This window comes from Zalophus californianus, chromosome 11 (assembly GCF_009762305.2).
Source record: "Zalophus californianus isolate mZalCal1 chromosome 11, mZalCal1.pri.v2, whole genome shotgun sequence".
In the NCBI taxonomy this organism is placed as follows: Eukaryota; Metazoa; Chordata; class Mammalia; order Carnivora; family Otariidae; genus Zalophus; species Zalophus californianus.
Genome location: NC_045605.1, coordinates 112,747,724 through 112,766,812, shown reverse-complemented (window position 1 = coordinate 112,766,812; position 19,089 = coordinate 112,747,724). Strand labels below are relative to the sequence as shown.

General features: G+C 64.1%; 1 protein-coding gene across 1 annotated transcript in view; it reads left to right on the top strand.

Moving 5' to 3' along the window:
• MUC5AC (mucin 5AC, oligomeric mucus/gel-forming) overlaps nucleotides 1-19,089 on the top strand; it is a 48,784-nt gene that overhangs the window by 10,709 nt on the left and 18,986 nt on the right. The window contains exons 3-27 of the mRNA XM_035723153.1: nucleotides 8,208-8,274; nucleotides 8,439-8,512; nucleotides 9,795-9,866; nucleotides 10,500-10,577; nucleotides 10,757-11,018; nucleotides 11,346-11,460; nucleotides 11,773-11,863; nucleotides 12,532-12,641; nucleotides 12,771-12,984; nucleotides 13,066-13,191; nucleotides 13,353-13,470; nucleotides 13,732-13,870; nucleotides 14,059-14,169; nucleotides 14,754-14,823; nucleotides 14,897-15,034; nucleotides 15,121-15,285; nucleotides 15,636-15,730; nucleotides 16,162-16,288; nucleotides 16,465-16,720; nucleotides 16,798-16,850; nucleotides 17,573-17,673; nucleotides 17,852-18,003; nucleotides 18,144-18,282; nucleotides 18,384-18,497; nucleotides 18,591-18,770. Of these exons, the coding sequence (XP_035579046.1) occupies nucleotides 8,208-8,274; nucleotides 8,439-8,512; nucleotides 9,795-9,866; nucleotides 10,500-10,577; nucleotides 10,757-11,018; nucleotides 11,346-11,460; nucleotides 11,773-11,863; nucleotides 12,532-12,641; nucleotides 12,771-12,984; nucleotides 13,066-13,191; nucleotides 13,353-13,470; nucleotides 13,732-13,870; nucleotides 14,059-14,169; nucleotides 14,754-14,823; nucleotides 14,897-15,034; nucleotides 15,121-15,285; nucleotides 15,636-15,730; nucleotides 16,162-16,288; nucleotides 16,465-16,720; nucleotides 16,798-16,850; nucleotides 17,573-17,673; nucleotides 17,852-18,003; nucleotides 18,144-18,282; nucleotides 18,384-18,497; nucleotides 18,591-18,770 (3,167 nt within the window). The remainder of the gene's footprint in view (nucleotides 1-8,207; nucleotides 8,275-8,438; nucleotides 8,513-9,794; nucleotides 9,867-10,499; nucleotides 10,578-10,756; nucleotides 11,019-11,345; nucleotides 11,461-11,772; nucleotides 11,864-12,531; nucleotides 12,642-12,770; nucleotides 12,985-13,065; nucleotides 13,192-13,352; nucleotides 13,471-13,731; nucleotides 13,871-14,058; nucleotides 14,170-14,753; nucleotides 14,824-14,896; nucleotides 15,035-15,120; nucleotides 15,286-15,635; nucleotides 15,731-16,161; nucleotides 16,289-16,464; nucleotides 16,721-16,797; nucleotides 16,851-17,572; nucleotides 17,674-17,851; nucleotides 18,004-18,143; nucleotides 18,283-18,383; nucleotides 18,498-18,590; nucleotides 18,771-19,089) is intronic.

Below are 19,089 nucleotides of genomic sequence, written 5' to 3'. Positions count from 1 at the left end.
TCAAACCTCAACAATAACAAAGCCAACAGCTCAATTTAGAACTTGGCAGGAGTTTTGATGGACAGGTCAATGGAGAAGAGGAGCCTCCTCCTAGAGGCTCAGGGTGCAGTGGGGGTCTGTCCCCTACTTTTTCCAGGTCCTGGAGGTGCCCACATTCCCTGGCTCGAGGCCTGCCCCCCATCGGCACCGCTGTTGGTGCGTCTTCTCCCCCCGACTCTGCGTCTACCGCCTTCTTCCTGCTGCTTCCTTCCTCCAGCCCTCCAGGCTCCCTTTTATAAAGACCCTGGACCTCATTACATCGGGACTCCCACGTCATCCAGGGTAACCCCCACTCCCATCCCAAGATCCTTCATTTAATCACGTCTACGGAGTCCCTTTCACCATGTAAGGTGGCACCCACAGGTCGCATGGATTGGGTCCTGGATGTCTAGGCCATGATCCAGCCTAAGACATATAAGAAAGTATTCCAGTGCAACCATTCTGTATCAAACTACTGGAAATTAACATTAAAAAACCTCCAATATGGGGCGCCTGGGTGTCTCCATCGGTCAAGCATCCAGTGCTTGGTGTTGGCTCGGGTCATGGTCCTGGGGCCCAGGGATCGAGCCCCACACCGGGCTCCCTGCTCCACAGGGAGCCTGCTTCTCCCTCTGCCCCTCCCCAACCCCGCTCATGCTCTCTCTCAAATAAATAAATAAATCTTTAAAAAACAAAACCCTTCAAATACTTAGGAATAAACTGAACCAGAAATAGGCACGGTCTCTATGGAAAACCACAGGGAATTGCTGAAAGCGACCCGAAAGGAGCACATCATGTGGACAGACTGGAGGACGAGACGCTGGTAGGATGCTGCCTCCCCTCACACTGGTCTGTGGACTCCATCCCTGTCCAGACCCCAGCTGCTTTTTAGGCACTGACGAGCTCGGCTAAGGTTTGTGGGGCTGTGGCCACGGCGTCTCCAAGAGCCACGTGGAAGGACCTCGCCAGCATTCCGCGGACTTCGGTGGTCAAGACCCAGTGGCATTGCCACAGCTGTTGAGCCGTGGGCGGGCGGGGCAGAGAGGCACCCGGAGACAGAGCGGCGCCCACGGCCACTCTGTCTATGCCCGACGCACCAGAATGAGCCAGCGGGGCAGGCAACCCGCCATCGGCTTGGACACACGGGAGCCTTCTGTCCCCTGATCAGAGGCACTTGTGTCCCACAGGAAAGCCAGGGCAGGGCCCCACTCAAGGACGGAGCAGCGAGTGGGGAGCCAGATGCTGGCTGGCGGCTCACGGAGAGGGCATCTGGGTGATATCTGTCTGCACCGGGCTGTGGCTTGTGGAGAACAGGGTGGACGCTTTGAGTGGCCCATTGTCTCTGCTGGTCAAGTCTCCTCAGCTCCAGGGGCCACAGAGGCAGGGCTTCCCTGCTCCACCTGAGCCTCTGAGCCGGGCGGGGTGGGGGGGGCAGCCGGCAGCCTCTCAGGGCGCCCCTGGTGCCTGCCGTCCCTGCCTCTGTGCTGCCTCAGCCTCCAGTCCAGGGTCAGAGGGTGTGTCTGACCTCAGGAGTGGAGGCCGGACGGGCCCGGGGCGGCGGGTCTCTGTTGCCCCCAAGGGCTCCTGAGAGCTCCCTACTCGCCCTCCCTGCCAGGGGCCCAGGGTCTGTCGGGGAGGGTGTCAGGGTCCCCCCAGTACCTCTCCGGGGACGCCAGCACCGTGCTTCAGCTCTCTGGCTGGGGGCCGTGTTTTGGGAGGAAGGGATACCCACCTGCAGCCCCGCCATCTTCGTGGTGATTTCCTTTGGCAAATTGCTCTCACCTCTTTACAAATCCCCGCACCCCGGGGCCGTGAGCGTCTCTCTTCCCAGGGTCACTGCCTGGAGGCTTGGGCCCCTGGTTCCTCCAGAGGGACACGGTGTTGTCTCCACCCCCCAGGGGCCAGGCCGAGGGAGGTGGGGTATGGCAGTCCAGCCACGTGCAGGCTGGTGCCCTGGGGGGGAGGGGACAGTGATCCAGAGCAGGCGTGTGCAGAGCACCTGCGCCATTTACGCACATGGAAGTCCTCCGAGATGCCAGGTGTGACTGAGTGTCCGCATGCCTGTTGCTTTGTTAAGTGGGAGCCCCAGGCGGGGTGGTTCCCCAGCACCTCTGGGCGTCTAACCCCCACAGTGGGTGCCCAGGCCTGAGAGCTTCTAGTGCCAACGCCCTGCCAGCCCTGGGAGCCTCAGGGGTGCCAGCCTAGCCCCCAGCCATGGCTCAGCTCCCAAAACCATGGCCTTTGTGAACAATCCAGGAGACGTGCCGGTTTATTTGTATTTTATAGGAACTTGGGAAATGGGAGAAGCAGAAGCCCCTTTGGCTGGGAGGCCTGGGCAGGGCTGTGTGGCCGGAGGACCCCCAGTGGCCACCAACGGGCTTGGAAGAGTTTGCTGCAAAATGCCTCCTTTTAGATCTGCAAATTCTACCTAAATTTATTTATGGTTATTTTCTCAAGGCAGGGGTTTTGCTTAAAATTTTTTCCAATTAAAAAAATTGTGTGGGCACCTAGGTGGCTCAGTGGGTTAAGGGTCTGCCTTTGGCTCGGGTCATGATCCCAGGGTCCTGGGATCGAGCCCCGCATCGGGCTCCCTGCTCGGCGGGAAGCCTGCTTCTCCCTCTCCCACTCCCCCTGCTTGTGTTCCCTCTCTTGCTGTCTCTGTCTGTCAAATAAATAAGTAAAATCTTAAAAAAAAAAGAAAAAAATTGTGGTGAAATACACATAAAACGTACCATCTTCACCGTCTCTAAGGCCACAGCTCAGGGGCACTAAGCACATTCACACTGTTGTGCGGCCATCCCCACCACCTGTCTCCAGAACTTTCCATCTTCCCAAAAGGAGACTCTGTCCCCCTGAGTCACTGACCCCCATCCCTCCCCCCGCGCCCACCGTCCGCTCTCTGTCCCCAAGTCACTGACCCCCATCCCTCCCCCCGCGCCCACCGTCCACTCTCTGTCCCCCTGAGTCACTGACCCCCATCCCTCCCCCCGCGCCCACCATCCACTCTCTGTCCCCCCGAGTCACCGACCCCCATCCCTTCCCCGGCGCCCACCGTCCACTCTCTGTTCCCTGTGAATCTGGAGACTCTAAGGACCTCATGTGGGGGCAATCCTGCAGTATTTGTCCCTCTGCGTCTGGCCTGTCTCACTCAGCATCACGTCCCCCAGGTCCACCCACACGGTGGCAGGTGTCAGCGTGTCCCTCCGTGTTCAGGCTGAGTGATGGTCCGGTGTGTGGATGGACCACGTTTATCTGCTCGTCCGTTGATGACGCTTGGGCTGCTTCCACCTTTTTGCTGTTGTGAGTAATGCTGCTTCGAATGTGGGGATGCAAATATCTCAAGACCTTGCTTTCAATTCTTTGAGGGATATACCCAGAAATGGTGCTGTAATTATTGCAAATAGGATTTTATACTGAGAAAAATACCTTTTAAATTTGCTGATAGTATTAGACAGACACTCTACCCCCCACACACCCCTGCGGTGCTGACGTCAGAGGGACTGACCCGTGGTCCACGTGCCGTGGGGAGCCGCAGTGAGGGACGTGTGGATGACAGTGCATTCTGTCCCCCCCTTCCTATTGATCAAGTGGCCCGGCAGGTCCCTGAGCCCGGTGGGGAAATGGCACTGTGGACGAGGCTGCTTGATGGGGCTGGTGGCCCCCTGCGGGCAGAGGAGGGGTAGCCTGTGAGCCACTCCCTGACCCCTAGGACACAAACGTGCTCAACTTCAGGGATCGGCCCCAGTGGACAGTGCCCTCCCCCAACCCCGTCACAGACCCTTGGGGTGATGGGGGCAGGGGTGGGGCCCTCTGTGGATGGGGTGGGAGCAGGGCGCAGGGGGAGCTGGCCCTTCGACCAGACCGTGGACCTTGGGGGCCAGGGCTCAGCAGCCAGCCCAGCTCTAGAGAGGAATTCTATTTGTCCAGTGATTCAGATAAATAAATATGCACACGAAGGTTCCAAATCAGTGCAGCCCCGCCATAAAACCAAATTTACTCTCAGGTCCCTTTCTGTCTCGTGGGAGAGCTCACCCCTGACCCCCAACCCATTGGGCAGTGAGGGTCTCGGCGCCTCAGGCTAGGAGGTTGACCCTAGCCGTGGGCACTGCCGCATGGCTCTCCTGGGCCCCCCACCACCGTGGCGAAGCAGGAAGGGATGGGGTTGTCTTTGTCCTTATCAAGGAAGCTCCTGGCCGCACCTGCCTTTTGTGTCAACAGCACCCATAGATAATCCGGCCTCCACTATCAGTGGCTCCCAGAGCCCAGCCCACTTCCCACTTCCTCCCCGCGGTTATGAGGGACGCGGCCTGTCCCGGGTGATTTGAGAAATCACTCCCTATCACCCAGGATGCGTGGTAACCCTTCCACAAATGCCCATTTCCCCATCTGTGACGCCAGCAAACTCGGCACCTGCGCGCTGGGTGGGGGCTGGCAGGGCCACACCTGCGACCCTCGGGCTGTCGGTGTGGCGGGCGAGCTGCGGGCGGGGCCACGGTGCAAGATCTGATGTAGTCGGGGGGCCAAGAAGCCACACTCATTAAATGTGCAAAAGTCCAAGAAATGACACAGTGTGGGGTCATCAGGCCGTTTCAGGGACTTGGCAGCAGGAACTCTGCAAGGGCCTGACTCAGCCCAAGTCTCGGTGGGCCCCCCGGGGGCAGTGGGGGCACTTCTGGGGTCCAGATGAAGCTCAGAGGATGCCTGGCTGACTCAGGTCTCTGAGCAGCTGGTCCTGTGGTCACTGTTTCCCAGAGGAGGGACCTGAGGTGCAGGGAGGGTGATATGCTGGCTCTGGGCCACACGCGGGTGGGACACCTTCTCCCCGAGTCTGGGGTCCCAGCCCAGCCGGGTGCCTCCCACCTGAGTCATCCTCAAAGTGCAGTAACCACACCTCCTCCCACTCCGGGGTCTGGGTTTTGAAGGACTGAACGAACAGACAAAGGCCCCGAGGTGCGGGCTCAGCGGGCGCTGGCTTGTTGGTGCGTTGGAGTGGCCGGCTGGGTCCTCAGGGCCACCGGGAGGGGCCTCTCCCCGGCGCAGGGCATGCGGGGGCCTGGCGTGTGGGGTGCAGGTGCTGACTGCTGGGTGGGAGTACCCCCCGTTGGGAGGGTAGAATTGGGGTGTGTCCCCACTGCAGCCCCTGGAGGGCACCAGGAAGGGAGGATAGTCCTTGCTGACCTCCTCGTCCCGGAGGGAGAACACAGCCCCACGGAGCCCCACTTGAGAAGAGCCGTGAAGCTGCTTCCTTTCCTGCCTTAGCCTGGCCTGGCCTCCCCTGGACAGAGTCCCCGCCTGCAGCCTCATGGAGGAGCAGGGCAGTTGGGGGGCAGCCCCCCAGGTCCCACTGGCTAGCACCGAATGACCCCAGCAGGTCCGTGGGTCACCTGCTTCAGGGCCTTAGCTGTGCCCAGGGTAGGAACACTGACAGGGGGCTGGCGGCGTGGAAACCAATGTCCCCCACCCTGGTCGCCTTGCCCAGGAATGGCTGGGCTGGGCCGGGTCAGGGTCAGGGTCAGGCCAGGGCTGGGCGCCCAGAGTCCCAGAACTGTGGTTCTTCCTATAGTGACGGGTGTCAGAGGAGTGGGGGGGGGGGGGGCTCTGTCCCAGGCGAGGAGCTGGGGGCTGCCTCTCCATCACCTCATGCATCTGAGCTGCAGGGAGCACACTGCCCCCCATCTTCACCCTCGCCCCGGGAGTGGGGCACTGGCTCGCACCCACCTGCAGGGCCCTTGCTCAGGCCCGATTCTGGCTGGTGGGCTTCGTCCTCACCTGGGTCAGTCTCGGTCCAGTCACCCGTGACAAAGAGGGCCATCTGATGGCCGCTTCCTGTCCCAAATCTGAGTGGCGATAGCAGTGACAGCAAGAGCCCCACTCTGGGACGTGGCCAAGGCCGGCCAGACCCTGTGAGGGCCGGACCCCGCCCGGCTTCACCAGACTCCAGCAAGCCCATCACTTTATCAGACCTGCGGGTGGGGGCTGGCAGCAGGGGCCCCAGGGAGCAAAGGCCCGTCCCCACATGTGCCCCCTATTCCCTGTGCACGGCACCCTCCTCATGTGGCCCACTGCTTGCCTAGATTCCCATGCACCCTGTCCTCAGATGAGGGAACGGAGGCTCAGGGAGGCCACAACTAGCCCCAGCCTCGCCCTGTCCCCGCACCACCCCTCCCTGAGCATGAAGCCCCCTGAGAAGGGGCAGGAGGGTGCAGTCACTGCCGAGCTGCTCCAGGGGACCCCCAGCCCCTCATCCTTTCACAGCCCCCTCCATAGTCTTGACCTTGGCTCTGTGCATGGCCACCGAGTGGACGATGTTGGGGGCGGGCTGGCCAAGCACTGCACGCTGAGAAGGGCACATGCTTACCCTCAGCCCACCCCAGGGGCACAAGGTCACAGAGAAGAAGGACCCCGATGTTTGAGGCTAGGTGGCCAGTCCCACACCTGCCCTGACTCCAGTGCCCTCCCCAGGGGTCCCTCAAGAGCCCCAAAAGCTGAAACATGAGCTGGCGCCAGGCCTGGGGCCTCCCAGGGTATCCTGCCTGGGTTGGGTTTTAAGAGGACGGGAAAGTGCCCGGTAGCCTGGGTCCTGTGGTTCAGGTTGGGCCCCAGGAGGAAGCCTGGAGCAGCCAGGCTGTAGTGGACCCCGGCAGTGGTCTTGGACCCTGGCAGCGGTCCCAGGCAGCACCTTATGGGAGATGGAGGGGGATGAGCCTGGGAAGGGACATTAACCGGAGGCAGGGACCTCCAGTGGCCTGGAGGCACCTGGGCAGCCAGCTCTGGGTGGTCAGCAGCTGCCCGGTGGCACAGACTTGTGCATGCAGGGCGTGTCCCCCAGCAGAGAGGAGCGAGGGGCCGCGTGTGAACCCCGGCTTGAGTCCAGTGCCAGCAGCAGGGACACTGCTGGACCTGTGCCTCCCTGCTTTGGGGGGGAGTCTGTCCCTCACACTCCCCTCAGCCTGGGTCCCGGATGCTTCCCACAGACCCTCAAGGCCTCGCCCACGGCCCCGGTTCCCACTGTTCACTGTCCTAACCTCCAAAACCTCACAGCGCTTTGGGGCCAGACCCGTCCACCCTGCCTGTCCCTGGGGACCCTGCTGCCTTGCTCAGCCGCAGGTGACCTGGTGTCCAGCTCCAAGGCTGAGCAGGGGAGCCTGGTGGGGGTCAGAACGGCTGAAGCACCAGGCAGCTGGGGGCCGCACTCACTCACCCTGTCAGCTTTCCGCTGCTGCTCTCCCACGATCCCCCACGATCCCACATGATCCCTCACGATCCCCCACGATCCCACATGACCCCCCCACAATTCCACACGATCCCCCACGATATCACATGATCCCACATGATCCCACATGATCCCACACGATCCCACACAATCCCACACGATCCCCCACGATCCCCCACGATCCCACATGATCCCCCACGATCCCACACGATCCCACATGATTCCCCACGATCCCCCACAATCCCCCACTGCACGCGGTGTTTTCTCTCTCTCACAGGCACCAGGGCCAAGTCAGGGCGTGGGGAGGGGACGACTCAGAGACCGAAAACCAGGCAACTATAAGGCGCTTGGGACAGGCCCCCCTGAGCAGGAAAGAGATGCTCCGAGGGGCCCAGCCCAGCCTCTCCCACTGCCGCTGCCACCACCTTCCCCAGTGGGGACCTCTCATCATCAGTGGACCTGCTGGTCTGTGGGGCGTGTGGCTGCCTTGTGGGGGAAAGCTCAGCCCTGGTACGCAGCACACCAAAAGGACCCGACGCCCATACACCCACGGTCTGGGGCTGGGTGTCGGCTGTACTATAGGGCCGTCTCAGTCCACCTGCTGGGATGATTTCTGGGGTAAGCCCGTCAGCAGCTCCCCGGCCCAGTGGGTTCGGCCACTTCCACCCCTCGTGGCCACGAGGCCACGTGTGACTCAAGCTGGCCCGGGGCTGCTCACTGCATGCCTGGAGCCAGGAACCGGAAGCCCAGCCAGGGTCTGAGGCGGTGCCAAGCCGGGCGCTGCACTGTGGGGCAGGGTCCTGTCGCTGGGGGTGCTGCCCCCTGAGCCCCTCTCCAGAGAGGGTGAGGCCCTGGCAGCCCCATCAGCCCCAGGAAGTCTGTGGGGTCTGGCTTCACAGAAGCATGCCTAGGGAAGCTGCAGGGGTGAGGGGCACAGCGGGAGGATCCCTGCAGGCCAGGGTTGGGGCGCCCTCAGGAAACCAGGCCCCACCTGGCAGCTACGCCCATCTCTGCCTGGCTCCGGCTGCTGTGGCCAGCCGAGAGTGAGTGCCCACTGTTTGCCTGGGTGAGGGGAACGGCAGGCCCTGTCCCGCCCACCCACGTGAAGCTACTGGGCTGGAGCCAGCTCTGGGGCTACAAAAGGCTCCTGCCCATTCAGGTCCTTCCTCAGACGCTGCCCCTGGGGACTTCTCCCCTCCCTCCGTAGAATGGGTGTCCGCGGGAGGAAGCTGGCCCCACTCTGGGCCCTGGCCCTCACCCTGGCCTGTGCCCAGCACACAGGTAAGGCTCCCCCCCGAGCCGCTTTCCCAGGGTGGCCCTGACATCCCCGTGGTTCCCCTACCTCTGGGGGCAGCTCTGGGCCCGGGAGGGCGGCAGGCAGCCCCGAGGCCTTACCCTGGGCCCCGGGGAAGCTGAGCATGTCTGAGAGTGGCTCCCGGCCCCTTGGCCCCGGGCTCTGGCCCTTGTTATCTTGCAGTTGCCAGCTTGTGGGGTTGGGGGGCTCTCGGGGGCCACGGGGGTCCACGTGGGGGCAGGGGCCCCTGAGGTGGGGAAGCGGGAATCCAGCGTCTCCAAGCCCCCTGTCTGTCTTCCTATCCATCCATGTGTGATTTCCTGCTGCTCGCTGCCTCTACCCCCTGCTCTGAGCAGGTCCTCGGGGCCCTGCAGCCTGGCAGAGCAGCCCGCTTGTCCCTGGGACCCCCTCACCACACGGCCCCAGGCCACCAGCTTGTTTTCCACATCTGGGCGTTGAGAGGGGTGTCCAGGGGGCCTCAGCCTTGGAGGGTGGGTGTGATCGTGAGGTCCATGCCGTGAGGATGCTGGGAAGGGGCTCTCAGACCCTCTGAGGCCCCCTCCCACCCAGGTCTGCACCCTGTGGCTTCTGTATCCCAGGGGACGGCTGGGTCCCGGACAGGGGCTGGCTGACAGGTTGCTCCCAGAGGAGCTGCCCGGGGCAAGGGGGCAACGTTCCCGAGGCCCTCAGCACTGTGGCCACCACAACATGGCACCCTGCGCGCCCACACCCTGCAGTCCCTGGCCTCCTGCTGCCGCGCGCAGGGCCAGCCCTTGCTGGACACTCCCGGGGCACCTGCGTCAGGGATGAGCACAGACTGTCCCTGCAGGGTCAGGGCCTGGGCCGGGCAGCCTCACCCCGCTCGGCTCCGCATCCCCCAGTCCGTCCCAAATCCTCCCCCAGGGCCCTGGTTGTCTCCTGACACACTCAGCCGACCTGTAGTTTTACTGTCTGATCCCTCCACAGGCTGCCGTGCAGTGTGCTCTTTATGTCCCAAGCAGGGAGATACTCAGTGTGAATGAAGGAATAGTGAATGAATGAATGCCACATCAGGGCCAGGGGACCCCCAAGTGCTCGTGGGGCCAAGCTGAAAGAATGCTCATAGAGGCTCATGGGCCTGACGTGGGCAGCATGGGCGGAGACCCTCCCCACAACCCCAGCCCTGAGCAGAGAGAACCCCCACCGCTTCTGGGCCCTCGCGTCTGCCCATCCCTCCCTCTGTGCCCTGCCGGCCTGGCTCAGGCCCAGCGTCCTCTCTTCTTCCCGTAGGCCAGGCCCAGGATGGCTCTGTGGAACATGGCCACAGGTCCCCAGACCTTCCCGTCCCCCAGGAGCTTGGTGGTGAGTCGACCCCTACCTGTCAGGGCTGCCCTGCCCCACTCCCTTGGGGCCAGAACTTGGGGGGCTGGAGGACACCCCCCCCACAGCCCCGGTCCGTCACCTGGGGGCCCCCTGAAGGCTGCTTGTCTCCCCGTGGCGGCTTCAGACAGGAGGACAGCCTAGAGGCCCGAGCTTATAGCAACATCCTCCTGTCTCCGCCAATGTCCTGATCCCTTAGCCACATATGCGTCCCCTTGGCCTGGGGCGGGGGCTGGCGGGTGGCCTCTCTGGGGATTCCTGTGCCTCCATGCTGGGCATGCTGCCCTGGGAAAGGGTCATTCCCCCAAACTGGGCTCAGAGGGAGGCTCGTCCGTGACTGGCCTCAGCGCCCAAGGGGTCGTCCTCGGCTCCTGGTGCTGCCTTGGGCATTTCTGAGACTCTGGGCACCAGGGACGAGTTCCGGGCCAAATTCTGGGCTGGAGAGCTCACAGCCCCTCGGGGCAGCCCAGAGGGAAGGCCACTGGCCTGCAGGAGCCTCGGCTGACCCCATGGACCTGACGTCCAGCTCCAAGCTGGGCGTGGTGCCAGCGGGCTTGGCAAGGGTGGCAGACGCCCGACTCCAGCCACAGCCGTGTGTGCAGGCGGCCTGACACGGTGCCCGCATTCCTGCAGGCCACCCGCTCCGTGGGATGACCTTCCTGCCCCCTCTGAGGACAGCTCCAGTGGTGCGAGGTGAGAGAGGGTCTGTGAGGCTGGGCGGGGGGCCGCTGGGAGGGGTCCCGCTGCCCAGGTGGATGCATTCCCAGGACGGCCTGGGCCCAGGCAGCTCCTCCCCAGCCGGCCGGCCCCCGGGGAGCCGCGTCCCTGCTTGGGGCGCAGGACGGCACCCTCAGGCCCGCCTTGGTCCACAGCCCGGAACCCCGCGCACAACGGGCGCGTGTGTAGCGCCTGGGGCGACTTCCACTACAAGACCTTCGACGGCGATGTCTTCCGCTTCCCGGGCCTGTGCAACTACGTCTTCTCGGCGCACTGCGGCGCCGCCTATGAGGACTTCAACATCCAGCTGCGCCGCGGCCGGGCGTCCAACGCCACCACGGTCATCGGCGTCACCATGAAGCTTGATGGCATGGTCGTCCAGCTGACCAAGAGCTCCATCCTGGTCAACGGCCGCCCGTGAGTCTGGGTGGTAGTGGGGGGGACGTGGGGTCATTCCCGAGTGCGGGCCCAACCGGGCACTCCCCAGGCCTCTGTGCTGGGCCCCCTGCGGGTGCCCCCAGAGGCCCAGGGCTCTTTTCCTGCCTGCGGAAGTGGCCCCCTTCCAAAGCTCCTCTGTGACAACAGAGCTCCGGGGTCCCCCATCCTCGCGCCTGTGGCACTGTCCGTGGGCACAGGGCTCTGGTCACAAACGTGCCCGTAGGGGCCCTCCCTGGCCAAGGGCCAGACCTCCATTGCCCCGTCCCTGAGTGCCCTCGGGGCCTCAGCCTGGCCCTCTCTCCACAGAACTCAGCTGCCCTTTAGCCAATCCGGGGTCCTCATTGAGTTCAGCAGCAGCTACTTGAAGGTGGTGGCCAGGCTGGGCCTGGTCTTCATGTGGAGCCAAGATGACAGCCTCCTGGTGAGGCCGGGGCCCGGGGCCGGGGAGGGGGGCACCGCCAGCCCAACAGCCTCCCCAGAGAAGGATGAAAGTGCTCTGGGCATGGGTGGGGGGGATGGCCAGACCCCACTGCACAGGGCCGGTGAGGGGGGCGCCCAGGGGTACCTAGTCCCCCCCCAGTGGAGACCCTGCTGGCGTGGGGGGCAGGCATCCACAGCCCACGACACCTCTGTGAGGAGCCCCTAGCCCCTCCTTGGGAATGTCCCACACGTCCTCTGTCCTCGCTGAGATGTGCCTGTGGGTCCAGGCGTCTGATGTGTGTTCTCATTCCAGCTGGAGCTGGACCCCAAGTACGCCAACCAGACCTGTGGGCTCTGCGGAGACTTCAGTGGCCAGCCTGTGTTCAATGAGTTCTTCTCCCACGGTCAGCCCCCTCCCCGCGGCTGCCCCACGGTAGCCGGGCTCCTTCCTCAGTGCGCTCCCTGGAAGGCTGTCTTCCAGAATGTCCTCAGCTTGTGTGCCTGGGCGCACCCACACTCAGAGCCTCACGCACGCACCCACACGTGCACAGATGAACCAGCACACATGCACACGTACCTCCCCGCGCCCTCGGCACTGTCTCCGAGCAGACCCTCTCACAGTTTCTTGGGCCTCCTGCTGCCGGGAAGTGGTATTTCATGTGACCCACACCAGTCGGAGTCCCCCACCCCCAGGTCCCCCTCGCCAGGCCTGTGAAGCCTACAGGAAGCTCACCCATAAGGGGCTTGCCGCCCAGTGGAACGCAACTGCTCAAGCATCTGGGGGCCCCGTACAGGCTTGGCTGGGCTCCGAGGGCCGGGGGAGGTCAGGGTCACTCTCCAGCCCTCTGGGCTGTGTGCCGACCTGGACTTGGAGAGCTTACCAGGCCTAAACCCTCTGCCTGTAACCCCAAATGACTTGGGTGGTTCCCCACTTAATCTTCAGACTCCCTGAACATCCTTTAACCCAGCAGTGTGTCTGGGGGAGGCGGTGCAGCGGGGACGCCTGGGGCACCTTGGGGGAAGGTGCAGGGGCGCCGGAAACCTAAAGAGCCTGGCGTTGCGCTTCCTGCAGGTGTCAAGCTGACCCCCATCGAGTTTGGGAACCTGCAGAAGATGGATGGTCCCACGGAGCAGTGTCAGGACCCTGTCCTTGGACCCCTGAGGGACTGCTCCCCTGGCACTGTAAGCCCTGACGTGAACGGGAGCCGGGGGTGGGTCTTGCTCCTGTGGGGCCGAGGCGGGGTGGGGGCCAGGAGTCCAGGGGAGGGTCCGGGGCCTGCACTCAGCCTGGCCTCCCGGCTCCGCACCCAGGGCATCTGCGAGGAGATCCTGAGCAGCTGGATGTTCTCGGGCTGCCGCGCTCTGGTGGACGCCCGCAGCTACGTGCAGGCCTGCCGGCAGGACCTCTGCCTCTGTGAGCACGCTACCCACAGCAGCTGCATCTGCCACACGCTCGCCGAGTACTCCCGCCAGTGCGCCCACGCTGGGGGGCAGCCCCTGGACTGGAGGGGCCCCCACCTCTGCCGTGAGTGCCCCCATCATGTTGCCCTGCTCTGGCCCGGAGGTGGGTGTGGGATGTGACTTGGCTCTGTCCTCCCCGCTGCAGCCCAGACCTGCCCCCTCAACATGGAGTATCACGAGTGCGGCTCGCCCTGTGCGGACACCTGCTCCAACCTGGAGCACTCCCAGCTCTGCGAGGACCACTGCATGGCTGGCTGCTTCTGCCCCGAGGGTGAGCGGAGCCCCCTGAGAATCACACAGACGCCTTCAGGGCCCCTGGGTCTGAGGAGCCCCTGAAGGGCAGAGCGAACTTGGGCAGAGGGCGGGTCCCTCCACCTGCTCAGGGGGTGGACTCAGCCTGGCACTTGCCGTATGGCCTGCCTGCTCCTGCAGGGATGGTGTTGGATGACCTTGGCCAGGCCGGCTGCATCCCTGCAACCCAGTGCTCCTGTGTGTACAACGGGGCCGTCTACGCTCCAGGAGCCAGCTATGCCACAGACTGCACCAACTGGTAGGACCCCAGGCCCCCACCCTCCTGTACCCCCGGACGTGTCCTGGGATGGCCCCCGGGAGGCCATGGCCCAAGTGCCGGCTGCCATCTCTCACCTGGGATCCCGGGCAAGGGCCAGGGGCTCATCATGTAGACACCAGTGGGCCCGGTCTGTGCAGTGATGCAGGCAGGCCTGGGCAAGACCCGTGTCCACCTGCCAGTGTGGAGGCTGGGCTGCATGCTCCCAGGGGCTGCACACGCTTGGTCTCTGCCCGTACTCAGCACCTGCTCCGGGGGCCAGTGGAGCTGCCGGGAGCTGCCGTGCCCGGGCACCTGCTCAGTGCTGGGGGGCCCCCACTTCTCCACCTTTGACGAGAGGCAGTACACAGTGCACGGGGACTGCAGCTACGTGCTGGCCAAGGTACGGGCCCCGGGGTCCTCGCTTCAGCACAGGGCTTTCAGCTGCGGCCGCCCTGCCCGGGCTGCAGACAGCTGCGGCATCTGTGGCCCCCAGCTCCTGGCGCCACCCCACAGGATTTCCAGGGTGGGTGGGGAGGCAGGGAGGGGGCCTGGAGCCTCTGGGTTGAGCGTGAGGACCCGTGTCTGCAGCCCTGTAAGAGCAGTGCCTTCACTGTGCTGGCCGAGGTGCGCAGGTGCGGCCGGACGGACACTGAGACCTGCCTGAGGAGCCTGACGCTGAGCCTGGGCGGGGGGCACACGGTGAGAGCAGATGTGGGTTGGGGGGGCACACAGTGAGAGCAGACCCGGGGCCGGGGGGGTGCATGGTGAGAGTAGATGTGGGTTGGGGGAGTCTGTGTCCCTCATGCAAGTGACCTCTGCCCAAGCCCTTGACCTGGCGTGGGGGCGAGGGGCTGGGGCTCAGCCTGAGGACCCTCCCACCCCACGCGTCTCTGAGTGATGGTCCCCAGATGGAAGCACTTGGGGGAGGGGCACCATGGCCTCCACGCCTGCCCCCAGCAGCCCTGAAAGGAGGGACCAGGGCACCCCCGGTAGCTCGGCTTCATTGAAGACACCTTGTCTCTATTTTATTTTATTTTTAATTTATTTTTGTTTTTTATTTTTATTATTTCATAAAATCACTTGGGTTTTTACCTGAGAGAATGCTCGGTCCTTGAGGGAAACGTAGACAAACAAGCTGAGCCCAGGGCAGAACTTGGCTCATCAGCCCCTCCTCGAGGGAGCCTGTGGCCCCCAGGGGCAGGGGTCCTGCCGGCACATGTCACAGCCTCTGGGGCCACCGGGGCCACTGGCTGAGCCCTGACCCTGCTCCCTGCTGCTCCCAGGTCATCACGGTCAAGGCCGGCGGGGAGGTGTTTGTGAACCAGATCTACACCCAGATGCCCATCTCAGCAGGTGAGGGTGTCGGGCCTGCCCCCTGAGGGTCCTGCCCCTCACAGCCCACTGAGGCCTTGTCCCGTGTCCACAGCCAACGTCACGCTCTTCAGACCCTCAACCTTCTTCATCGTCGCCCAGACCAACCTGGGCCTGCAGTTGAGTATCCAGCTGGTGCCTATGATGCAGGTGTTCGTGAGGCTGGGGCCCGAGCTCCGCGGGCTGACCTGTGGTAAGAGGCGCCGCCTGCCCTGGGAGCCCGGGCCCACCCTCGGCGGCCAGGGCTCACAGGGCCTCATGCTTTGCCCTCCCACCCAGGCCTGTGCGGGAACTTCAACCAGAACCAGGCCGATGACTTCCGGACCCTCAGCGGCGTGGTGGAGGGCACGGCCGCCGCCTTCGCCAACACCTGGAAGACCCAGGCCGCCTGCCCCAACGTCAAGAACAGCTTCGAGGACCCCTGCTCCCTCAGCGTGGAGAACGGTACGTGGATCCCCACAGTCCCAAGCCCCACCTGGGTGCCGGTGACCCCGGGCCGCAGAATCCAGTCTGGCCCCGGAGGAGGGATTCAGGAGGTAAACAGGCAAGCTCGCCAACTAATTTCCCATTACTTCTGGTAAAGCTGTGGTAACTTCTGGAAGAAGAGGAGCAGGGTGTTGCGGGGGTGGTGGAGGCGTGCCCTCGGCGTGCCTGCCCACCGACCGTAGCAGGGGCACCCGGGAGGGAGCCTGGGACCCTGTGCACTCCTGGCGCCGCTCCCTACGGGAGGTTGTACACGTCTGTGTGGCTTCCGTTGGACGCCAACTGTCCAGCCTGCTGACCTCTGTCCACAGAGAAGTACGCTCAGCACTGGTGCTCCCGGCTGACGGATGCCCACGGCCCCTTCGCCCGGTGCCATGCTGCCGTGAACCCTGGCATCTACTACTCGGTAACGCCCACCCACCCACCTCTCCCCTCCAGCCACACGGCTGCCCTCGGTGCGGGGAGACAGGTTCCGCAAGGGTCCGACATGGTCCAAGGTCTGGAGTTCATCTGTGCCTCTAGCCCTGTAACCAGGCATGGGGGCCAACAGCCCCTGAGGGCTTGTGTCCAGCCGGGCCCTGGAGTCCAAATGACAGATCAGTGGTGGCTGAGATGCTCTGGGGTCTGAGCCTGACCACACGGGCTGGCACCTGTTGGGTCCAGAGAGGAGGGGCTGTGGTCCTTCTAGCACCCACCTGGAGGGGAGCTTGGTGCCAAGATGGTCTGCAGAGGGCAGGGAGGCCCCTGGTGCGGGCTCGAGGAGGGGTCCTAGAGGAGGCAGGGGCGGCAGCGTGGGGGATGCTCATGGCATGTGGGTGACAATGGCCCCGTCCCCAGAACTGCATGTTCGACACGTGTAACTGTGAGAAGAGCGAGGACTGCCTGTGTGCGGCCCTGTCCTCTTACGTGCACGCCTGCACCGCCAAGGGGGTGCTGCTCAGCGGCTGGAGGGACGGCGTGTGCAGTGAGTGTCCCCCCCACAAACACGTGCTCTGGGGCCTCTGTCCCGTGCGGGGCTTGGAGCCCTGGAGCACCCTGGCCAGCCGGGCCTGGGACCCTGCAGCTGGGGCAGGGGAGGTGGGTGTGGGTGTGGGTGACAGCTGCCGTCCTGACTGCCTCCCCCCACCTGGCATCCCGCAGTGAAGCCCACGACCACCTGCCCAAAGTCGCTGACCTACCACTACCACATCAGCACCTGCCAGCCCACCTGCCGGGCCCGGAGTCACGAGGACGTCACCTGCGGCATCAGCTTTGTCCCCGTGGACGGCTGCACCTGTCCCCATGGCACCTTCATGGATGATGCGGGCAAGTGTGTGCCGGCCACCAGCTGTCCTTGCTACCACGGGGGCTCTGTGGTCCCCAACGGGGAGTCGCTGCATGAGCGTGGGGTCATCTGGTAAGAGCCCCTGCCAGATGGGCTTGGTGGGCAGGGTGGCTGGGACGGGGGACCCTCTGACCACCCTCTTGTCCCAGCACCTGCACACAAGGCACGATGACCTGCATCGGAGGCCAGGTTCCCACCCCAGGTGAGTCCACAGAGAGGGAGGGGCTTTCATTATCTCCAAGCTTCTGGGTGGCCCACCCCCCAAGTCAGTGTGGCTGGTGGGTGTGGAGGGGTTTTTCTGTCAGGCCAGCTCAGTGAGGGGGTGGTGGCATGTGTGAGCATGCCGCGCACACGCACACCGTGGACACACACACGCTCACTCACACACACGCATGTGCCACGTGCACACACACACCATGGACACATATACACTCACTTACATGCACGTGCCACGTACACACACACACCGTGGACACATATACACTCACACACACGCACGTGCCACACGCACAAGGTGGACACATATACACTCATGCACGTGCCACATGCACACGCACACCGTGGACACACACACGCTCACTCACGCACACACACGTGCCACGTGCACACGCACACCGTGGACACATATACACTCACTCACACGCACGTGCCACACGCGCATGCACACCATGGACACGTATACACTCACGCACAAGCAGTGCCACGTGCACACCGTGGACAGATACACTCATGCACATGCATGTGCCACGCACACACGCACACCGTGGACACACATCGTGCACACGTGCACACGCACCCCGCTGGCTGAGCCTCAGGGCGGGCAGCACAGACTCGGCCGCTGGGACACACTGTGTGCAGCCGTGTCTCTCAGAGCCAGCTTGGTGGGTGGTGGTTGGGGACCCTGAATGGCCCCTACCTCCCCAGTCTGCACCCCACCCATGGTCTACTTCGACTGTCGCAACGCCACACCGGGGGCCGCCGGGGCCAGCTGTCAGAAGAGCTGCTTCACCCTGGACATGGACTGTGTGAGAGCCCCCACACCCCCAGTGACCCCCCGTGGGCTTCTGCTGAGGGGCCCTCTAGGGCTGCTCCTGGGAAGACCGCTGCCTGAGGGCTCCATGGGCTCACTGCAGGCCGTGGGGGGGGGGGGCGCCCTCGGCTGTTGACCCCGGCCAACTGAGCCGTGTCTCCTGTGCCCCACAGTACAGCTCCCAGTGCGAGCCTGGCTGCGTGTGTCCTGACGGGCTGGTGGCTGATGGTGAGGGCCACTGCCTCACTGCAGCCGATTGCCCCTGTGTGCACAACGAGGCCAGCTACCCGCCCGGCCAGACCATCCGGGTGGGCTGCAATACCTGGTACGTGGCAGGGAGGGGGCTCCCTGCAGTGGGGGGTGCGGCCCAGCCCTCAGGGTCTGCCCATGGCCCCCACAGGGGCCCGTCCCTACCCCCTACTCCCCATGGCCAGCTTGGGCCTGACCGGTGCCCCCTGCCCCCAGCACCTGTAAGAACAGAATGTGGCAGTGCACAGAGGACACCTGCCTGGCCACCTGCGCAGTGTACGGGGACGGTCACTACCTCACCTTTGACGGGAGGCGCTACAGCTCCAGTGGGGACTGTGGGTACACGCTGGTTCAGGTGCGCAGTCCTGGGGGCTCCCCGGCTGTCCCGCGGTCCTACAGTGCAGCTCTGGGCACCCCAGCCTCCGAGCCGCAGGAACAGCCTCTGCCTGGCTGCAGGACCACTGTGGGGGCAACGGCACCGCCAACGGAACCTTCCGCGTGGTCACCGAGAACGTCCCCTGCGGGACCACGGGCGTCACCTGCTCCAAGGCCATCAAGCTGTTCCTGGGGGTGAGTGGGGGGGGTGGGGAGGGACAGGGACCACCTTGGAGGGATGCCTGGGAAGGCGAGTGGGGACAGGCCTGAGTGACCCCTTCTGCGCAGAGCTACGAGCTGAGGCTGAGTGATGGCGGTGTGGAGGTGATAGAGAAGGGTGTGGGGCAGGAGGTCCCCTACTCCATCCGCCAGATGGGCATCTACTTGGTGGTGGACACCGAGGCCGGCCTGGTGCTTCTGTGGGACAGGAAGACCAGCATCTTCCTCAAACTCAGCCCTGAGTTCAAGGTGGGCCCCCAACCCCCGGGATGGCCCGCCCTCACCCTGAACCAGATGGCGTGCCTCCAGGGAGGCGGTAGGAGGGAGGCCCTTCGCTGTGCGTGCTGTGTCTTGTAGCTGCCAGGACGCTGTCACAAACTCGTGGCTCCTCGTGGTTCTGGACACTCGAAGTCCCGTGCAACTGTCCCCGGGCCCGTTCCCTCTGGGGGCTCTGGGGGAGGATCCCTCCTGCCTCCTCCAGCGTCTGGGGCCCCAGGCGACCCTCCTGCCTCTGCCTGCATCCTCACGTTACTGTCTTCACTGGTGTCTGTGCCCACACGTCCCCGTA